Raw genomic sequence first — 8,926 nt, forward strand, 5'->3', positions numbered from 1 at the left:
TCAGAACTAAAAAGGAGAATTTTTCACGTCAGAAGTGAAAAAGGAGAATTTTTCACGTCAGAACTTCCCCTTTTTAAACAAAACCTAAGCCTAGAAATAACTTACATCTGTTGGAGGAAATTTTATGTATATTTTTACTTAAAATCTAAAGGAGAAATTAAGCAGAGCAGCTCTGGGTGTACTGGTAGCACATTTTAAAGGTTTTCCTTGGGCACTGAAGTCTCATCAATCACACCCAGAAAAACCTCACAGGCTTTGGAAAGCTTCTGATACTTCTACAGGGATTAAGGACAGAACCCCTCTGTGAAACAGCAAAAATAAGACCTGGACTAAGAATAAAACTCTCTGTGAAACAGCAAAAAAAGCAGAAACATACCTTTTCAATGCTCCCCCTGCAAAAAAAGCTGCTTTGAAGAGCAAATTGGGGCTTGAATTGGAATTGGGTATATCAGTTTTTTACCTCATCAGGAAGCTTCTGACTCGTCCTGATGTTACCACTGAACTGGATTCTGAAAACAGAATCTTACTTTCATCAATCCCTGACTATTCCTTAAATGCATGGAATTTCTGGGAAGTTTTTAAGCCCTACACGCCCCTTAACTGCCTGTTCAGCTTATAAACATCCCCTGTTAAACCTGTTTGCAAACAGGGATGTTTGTAAGGTGAACAGACACATTAAATATTAATAACAGACACATTTTGTAGTGTTTTTAAATAAAACCCCACTAAACTGAGCTTTGCTATATGGTTTTAATACTTCTCAGACAAAAACACACAGATTTCTTGCTTTGATAGAAGTTTTCTTAACTCTCTCTCTTGTAAATTTTAAGATTCTGTTTCATAAATGTCTTGGTAACAAACTCAGCTCCTCCAGAGAGCTGTGTGATCTCACAATCAATGCCCACACTGTTTGATAGGAACAATTATTCATTTTTTTTTCTGCTGCAAAGAGGCTTTTTAAACCCTCCATCCACACAAACAGGTGTCAGGGTTACCAAGTTACCCTGGCAGGGCACAACCAGCTTCTTGTGCAGTGAGCAAAAGCTTTTTTTTTTATGGGCATAAAAACTCCAGCTCTCTAAAATCCAACTTTATTTCCTCAAAGTGCCAACTGCAACGAGAGCTGACACCTTTTGGGAATGGCTCAGGGTTACTATCTTGATTTATTAAAGGAATTATCCTCGAAAAAGTTGGATTTAACCCATGCAGAAGACAAATTTCACACTTACTGCCAGTCCTGAGGATGGATCAATGAAATCAGCCCAGTAGCCCTCAGAAGAAATTGCATAGCAAATTTCCTTGGCACCATTAATGAACTGAAAAAGGAAAAAAAATGGGAAAGAAGGACATCAAATGAGATTTCTGTTACACATATCCCTGGTCTCATAAAACAAGAAATATTTCTAACTTTATTCTATGTATTTATATCTATTCTAAATAACTCCTTTATTTACTTTCAGTTCTAAGAATTGTTCTTCGCAATTATGGCCCTCAGCAGCTCAAGGTTTCAATTTTATTTCAATATTATAGTTACTCAATTTCTTAAGGGTCCAAAATACAGGAATTTTGCCCTTTCCAGTAAATTCTTCCATATTTTGAGGTTTGATGGCTCTGGTGATTCTTAAGGGTCCAAAATAAGGGAATTTTACCCTTTCCAGTAAATTCTTCTGTATTTTGAGGTCTGATGGCTCTGGTGATTAACTATGTCTCAACTATAAGTCACCAACAAAATCAAACCACCTGAAACCAGCATTTTAGACATTAAATTTCTGACCCAGGACATCTTTTGGTGTTGTAACAACCCCTCAGCAGCCACTTAATAAACATTTGAGAGGCACCACCGTAAAAATTTAGATTTGGCTGTACGTGACCCTCATTTCTTTAGCACAGGCCACTCATATTAAATATTTTTAAAGTTAAATCTCCCAAGAAAACATCCCAATTCCCTGTGAATTTTGCTGTTTGTAACCTCTGGGCTGGGAGGTTACAACCAACATCCTCACACCCCAACAGTGACTGGATTAGACCTGACAGGGAGGTGCACAAGGAAGAAAGATGCCAATTAACATATAATTAGACCAGATTACAAAGCCAAAGGCCAACAGACCAGAAATAATTCAAAGAGAAGAACACACTGAAATGAAGGGAATTTTAATTTGTGTGTAATCTTTGTGTTGATCCTTCAGATTGTTGCTTCCTTTTTTTCTTCCACTGCTTTAGAGAGGACACACTTGCATTTATAGGATGGGAAGGACGTTGCCAGATTAATTTTAAATATAAATTTAACACAGATAAAAATCCCACAGGGGGATTTTTTGCTAGATTTGGAAGAATTATGACAAGTAATAGATAGCAATGTTTTATTTTGAGGTGCTAAGGGAGAATGGCAGCAGTGAACAGCGACACTTGCTGGGGGAAGAACAAAATCCCTGAAAAGTGGGAAATAAAGTGATTTTCAGAGCCCTCTAGTGGCAACAGAACAAGACAAAGTCCATGAGGATGGTTAAGATGAAATAAATATAAATGTAACAGGTTAAAAGAATTAACAGTGTCCATTATCAGAATGGAAAAACCAGAAACACCAGAGCAGTTGGTGGTTTTTTACACCTTTTACCAGTGAGGCCACAGACTCTGTACTGGGATCTTAATTAAATCACAGGAAAGCCAAGACAGCAGTGAAACCCTACAAAATATACTGTACTGAAGCTGAACTGAGGGGAGAAAATAGTTGCTGTCCTTTACCTGGATCAGGACATCTTTATTAATCTTTGTGGCATTTCAGCCTATTTTTGACTCACCTCACTATAATGAATTTAATAATTCTAAGGAGAAGTTTCACAGAAAATAGTCAAAAAGCTCTAAACCTGCAAAAAACTATCAACCATTTTAACAGCAAGAGAACACAGGACTAGCCCAAAAATGCCTTAAAAATATAATATATTACTAGCAGAGTTAGAAATGAACCAAAATACACAGGTAGCTCATAAAAGATTCATTTCCAAACCAAAAGAAGCCCCTGCTGGTGTCAGGTACTCACATTTTCTAAGAGCATCTCTCTCTCATCCTCCACTTCTTGGCTCCACACAGTCATGTCATTTTTGGTCTTCTGGGTGACAGTCAACACGGTCAGGCGGTTGGGACTCACCTCTGGGAACATGGATTCAAAGTCTGCAGGAAGAGAATCCACCAGGTTATATTTTAATCCTACATTTTCCTCGCGTTTCCTTCCGTTTGAGACAAATCACGGACCAATTCCAGCCACATTTCAGCCTCTTCACTTCTTAAGTCGGGTTTTATTCCAATTTAATTTCAATGCTTTCCTTCTTGAACTGGTTAAAGATACAAACCTGATGCTGTCAGAAGTTTCATGATTTCCATTTGCCATTTTAATATTGCCAAAACATTTGATAACTGGTTTGGGGATAGTGGATTAGCTCCAGAATCTACCTGACACTAAAGCTGAAAGTTACTCCCTGCCCCAGCTGATCTGAAATATAAATGTGAATTTTATATGAAATATTAAATATTGTCAACAGCAAGGTTTGGGTTTTATTATAGAGTATGTTTTTGGCAAAATATTAACTCTTTTCTACTCCACATCCTGTGGCATCAATTACAAAGTATTTACTTAACTATTTAAAAAAAAATTACAGAAATAAAAATATTTTTAAGATATTTTAAAAGAAAGTATTTATAGAAATAAAAGTATTTTTTTAAATATTTGGAAAAAGTTGTGATTTCTTGGCCACAAATTGAAGTGAAAACCCCACCTTTTCGTAGGAGCTCGGGACAAGCCTGGACTGCACATTCCACCTTGGCATTTTCAAAGTAGGTTTCAGCATTATTTATTTGCTGCTTCTGGGGAGCACCAGCACCCTGAAAAAAAAAGATAAATTGCAGCTTTCTCAGTTAATATGATCACAGGAATAACTTTGTAGACTTAAATACCCAGATACGCTGGAGCAGTTTCACACAAAGATGATCTGCAGTCAGATTTAATATTTTTTAAATATTAAAAGTGGAATTGATATTGGTTTTACTTAAATCTACACAGAAATTTTATACTTTTTATATTTTAGTGTTCTCCCTAAGCAGAAACTGTACAGAAATTTTTATTAATAATATTAACTAAAGGCACCAGCACTAAATATTTGTGGGAATGTTGTGATCAGGTTGCAAATTATCAAGTTTTTGCTGTTCATGATGTGTGTGATTCAGTGTCAGCTCTGCCAGCACCACAATCCACATTCCTTGGGAGATGCTGATTTTCCTGTGAGAATTCCATGGCTCTCACAACTAAACACTGTCCAAACTATACAAATCCACATCCACTAAATGAAATACTAAAGGAATGACCAATTCTATTTATTAAATGGTGGCAAGACTTGGTAAACAGCCGGTTTTAAAAGTGATTTTTTGCCACATCCACGTAATAAAGTCACTTCTAAAATACTATTTCCAACAGCAGTGAAATATTTCTTTCTACCTGAAGTTTTGAAACTGAAGTCCTCCCCTATTCATACAATTAAGTCACATCAAAAACACTATTTCAAAACTCATCCTGAAATATTTTCAGCTGAACATTCTGAAACTGAAGTTCTCCCAAATCCACAGAATTAAATCACTCAAAATGCTATTTCAAAACACAGCCTTTTCACTAAAGTTTTTTGTACTAAAAGTTCTGAAACTGAAGTTCTCCCATATCCACAGAATTAAGTCACATCTAAAATGCTACTTCAAATAGCAATGAAATATTTCTTTCTACCTAAAGTTTTGAAACTGAAGCTCTCCCATATCCACAGAATTAAGTCACATCTAAAATACTATTTCAAAACACAGCCTGGAATATTTCTTTCTAATAAGATATTTTTCAACAGGATATTTTTCAACTGAACATTCTGAAACTGAAGTTCTCCCATATCCACAGAATTAAATCACTCAAAATGCTATTTCAAAACACAGCCTGAACTATTTCTTTCAACTAAAAGTTCTGAAACTGAAGTTCTCCCATATTCCCAGAATTAAGTCACATCTAAAATGCTATTTCAAAACACACCCTGAAGTATTTTTTTTCAACTAAAAGTTCTGAAACTGAAGTTCTCCCATATTCCCAGAATTAAGTCACATCTAAAATGCTATTTCAAATAGCAATGAAATATTTCCACTAAAATTTTTGGAACTGAAGCCCTCCCATATCCATAGAATTAAATCACCCAAAATGCTATTTCAAAACACAGCCTGAAATGTTTCTACCTCAACTTTTGAAACTGAAGCTCTCCCATATCCACAGAATTAAGTCACATCAAAAATGCTATTTCAAAACACACTCTGAAATATTTCTTTCTCCTGAAAGAAAAGACTTGACACTGGTCCTGTGTAATCTCTTGCTCAATCCAGCTGGAGTTCATTTTACAAAACCAGCCAGAAAATCCACAATATCGTTTTTCAGGAGGGAGGAGAGATGAGTTCTGCTCCTCTGAGACAACACAGGAGTCTGTTCTTACCTGGAACTCATTGATGTATTGTGCCATTACAAATTCATGCCTTTCACTTGCTGAAGGCTCTGCTAAAATATCAGGGAGACTCTTGGAAACTTGGTTTCTCCTCTGGGAGTCGGTGCCATTGAGGTGACAGTCAAAGCCAATGTTTCCAGGCAGCTGGAATCTCTGATCCTGAGGTCCAAAGGGACCCATCACTTCATCTGGCCACACAGTCCTGGGACCTGCAGGAGCCAAGGCCTCGCTTTAGTCACCACACCCCCCCAAAAAAAAGGGGAAAAGCCAAATGAAACCCCCTCTCCCACGCAAATATTTGCTCACCAAGTAACCCCAAGGCACAACTCAGGGCCCTGCCATAAAAACCACACTCAGAAATGTCTCTGGAGTGCAAAGTTCTGACAGCACACGGGTTCAAAGGAAAGGAATTTGCTTTTTCTTACATAAATCAGGAGGTGCAGCAGCCACATGAGGCTCATCTGAGCCAGAGGAACCTGCTGTGGAAAAAGCCTTGGGATTTACAACTCTTTTGACTAAGGAATAAAACCCTGGGAGGTAGGTGACCAATCTTGCTCTGTTACAGAGCACCTGAGAAGACAAAAAAACAAAAGGACAATTACAAACTGCTCCCCAAAAACTCAGAGTTTAACACAGCCCCGTGGGTCACAAAGAAATCCCTGCTACATAATTCAACTACAACTTTAATGATGATCAACTGTAGCATCACGTTTCAGAAGTACTGCATTGTTATTTTGATATTTTACTGGTTTATTTTCAAAATATTTAAATATTTTACTGTTCATTTTCAAAATCAAAACACTCCTCATATGAGGGAAAAGCCCCGAAAACTTGAAATAGCACCAGTGAAACCCCACAACTTAAAGTAAATTATGGATGGGGATTCTTTCCATGATTATTTCCATGCATGTCACTGTTTCCAGGATTATCACAATTCCATCATGGGGGTGATTACCAGAAAGACTTAGAAATATTGTTAATTATTGTTAATTTTCAACAATAGCTCATTGTTCATTTTCAGAATTAACTTTGAAGCCTCATGACAATATTTTAAGGAGTAACACAAGCAACTCTTATTGGTTTTTTGTGGTTGTTTTGGGGTTTTTTTAAGAAGAAATACCCAGGTGGTGCCATTAAACAGAGAATTCTGACCTATTTTTTATGCTTTAGAAAAACACTGACAACTTTCAAGCTGCATTGACACACTCAGAACAGAAAAAAACCCAACCAAAGATGGAGAGTTAGGAGTGTAATTTTAAAAAATGAAGATTAAACTCCCCAGCACAAAACTGCTGCTATTTGACAAAACTGCACCAATTTTGCAGGTATTACTGGAAAATACAAATATCACCTACCAGAGGATGTGGTTTTTTTGTAAAATTCTATTTTCCAGGTGAGGGAGAGAAATTGTTTTCAGAAAATGACACAAAGGGATTTTCCTTAAGTGCTGCAGCTTTGATTCCATAAATATTTATGCACCTGTTTACCACTAAATATTTCTGCAGCCAGGTTACTTCAAAAGGAGGGATTAAATGCTGCTGTTTGTATGTTTAATATAAAAACTGTATTTAAAGTATCAGCACTTAAGGCAACAAAAGCACCAATTTCTTCCACACCACCTCTGTGTAAATATAAAATAAGTCCTGCCAACATCATAAAGACTCAAATGCTTAGAGAAGCATTTAATTTATGATTTAAATCAATTATTTAAAGCCTTAAGCTGTTTAGTTATAACAGAGGTTTAAAAGGCTCCTTTAGCACAACAAAAATCTGATGCCACTTAAGTTCTTTTTTTTTTCTGTTATATAAAACGACTACTGAAATTAATTTCTGCATAATGATTGTATTATAAACAGATGTAAACAATTCCAGCTGACACGTAATTACAAGAGAAGAGCTTTTTTTTCCCTTATAATCAGGCTCACTTAACATGGAGATGTCATTAATTACAGCTATGACTGAGCTCACTCATGCAAATATTGACACACCTGGCATTACACAAGCGAGAAAACACCGCTGAAATCAATGAATTATTCATGGCTCCATGGCAAGAATAAATCAATAAAGGGGGTTTTATTCTCCAGCCCGAGAGGAGCCTGGTGAACCCGAGCCCTGCAGGATCACAGAGCTGCACCCGAGCTCGGGACGTTACAACAAGCACAAAACAAACTGTACTTAATCTCAGATCAACCCTGGGACATTTTAGGTAAAAGAGAGAAAGTTTAGATGGGATATTGGGAAGGAATTCTCGGCTGTGAGGGTGCTGAGGACTGGAATGGAATTTCCAGAGAAGCTGTGGCTGCCCCTGGATCCCTGGAAGTGTCCAAGGCCAGGCTGGATGAACTTGGAGCAACCTGGGCTGGTGGGAGGTGTCCCTGCCCATGGCAGGGGGTGGGACTGGAAGAGCTTTAATGTCCCTCCCAACCCAAACCTGTCTGTGACTCCATTTAACCCTCAATTGGACTGTTCCCGCGATATCCACGGAATTCGGTGTCACTCACATTGGCCATGGCAGACACCGCTCTCCTCTCGCCAACAGGCCCGGATGCCCCTGGAAAAGAAGAAGAGAGGAAGGAAGAGGAAAGAGAAAAGAGAAGGGGGACGGAAGGGAAAGGGAAAAGGGAGGAGAAGAGAAAAGGAAGAGGAAGGGAAAATGAAGGGAAAAGGAAGGGGAAGGGAAGGCGCTGGACTCCGCCGCCCCGGACCCCCCTCACGGCCGATCCCCTCAGTGCCGCCCCCGCGCTCCCCGGACAGCGGTGCCCGGTGTCACAGGGCCAGGGCTGCCAGGGACAGACGACGGGAAGAGAGAAAGTTACGTGGAAAAGAGGATAAGGAGCAGGGAGATGGAAAGGGAGATTGGGGAGCGGTCCCGGGGCACTCCCGGCCCCTCTCACCTCTTCCTGCAAAATGGCGGCGCCCGCCCGCCCCCGCCGCGCCCTCGCCGCGCGCTCCCAGCCCGGGCCAGCCGAGCCACCGGCACCTCGATTAGAGGCGGCGCAGAACCAGCCAGAATCGGCCGCTCGGCGCTCGGTTGCTCGGGGCTGAGGATGAGGCGGTGGGGGGCTCGAGGGGAGAAGCGGCGATGGCGGCGGGGACGGGACGGCGACGATCGCGGTGGGGCCGGGGCGGCCCCTCGGGGCGGCCTCCAGCCGGTGTTATCCCGTGCTATGGCGCGGCGAAGCGCGCCCGTGGGTGCGGCGGTGGTGGCTCGGCGGGCGCGGCCATGCAGTACCCGCCGGGGACACCAGGGGGCGGTCACGGAGTGTCAACCGCGCTCACGGTCCCCCCCATACCCTCATGGGGATATTGAAGAGGAAAATGGGGAGGAAAAGGGGCTTTTCTCCTGGAAAATGCAAAGGAAAGGAAATTTGCTATGGAAGGAATGAAGAGGGGAGTGTTTCCACCACTGCGAT

At 40.3% G+C, this 8,926-nt stretch overlaps 1 protein-coding gene across 1 annotated transcript in view; it reads right to left on the bottom strand.

The window, feature by feature from the left end:
• Nucleotides 1-8,449, bottom strand: part of MMADHC (methylmalonic aciduria and homocystinuria, cblD type) — an 11,586-nt gene extending 3,137 nt beyond the window's left edge. Inside the window, exons 1-7 of the mRNA XM_017823796.1 lie at nucleotides 8,408-8,449; nucleotides 8,015-8,064; nucleotides 5,939-6,083; nucleotides 5,505-5,722; nucleotides 3,771-3,876; nucleotides 3,038-3,168; nucleotides 1,230-1,316 (exon numbers count right to left, since the gene is read on the bottom strand). Of these exons, the coding sequence (XP_017679285.1) occupies nucleotides 1,230-1,316; nucleotides 3,038-3,168; nucleotides 3,771-3,876; nucleotides 5,505-5,722; nucleotides 5,939-6,083; nucleotides 8,015-8,023 (696 nt within the window). The 5' untranslated portion in view covers nucleotides 8,024-8,064; nucleotides 8,408-8,449. The remainder of the gene's footprint in view (nucleotides 1-1,229; nucleotides 1,317-3,037; nucleotides 3,169-3,770; nucleotides 3,877-5,504; nucleotides 5,723-5,938; nucleotides 6,084-8,014; nucleotides 8,065-8,407) is intronic.
• Nucleotides 8,450-8,926: the final 477 nt, after the last annotated feature.

The sequence above is a fragment of the Lepidothrix coronata genome, unplaced genomic scaffold (genome assembly GCF_001604755.1).
Source record: "Lepidothrix coronata isolate B3197 unplaced genomic scaffold, Lepidothrix_coronata-1.0 Scaffold105, whole genome shotgun sequence".
NCBI lineage: Eukaryota > Metazoa > Chordata > Aves > Passeriformes > Pipridae > Lepidothrix > Lepidothrix coronata.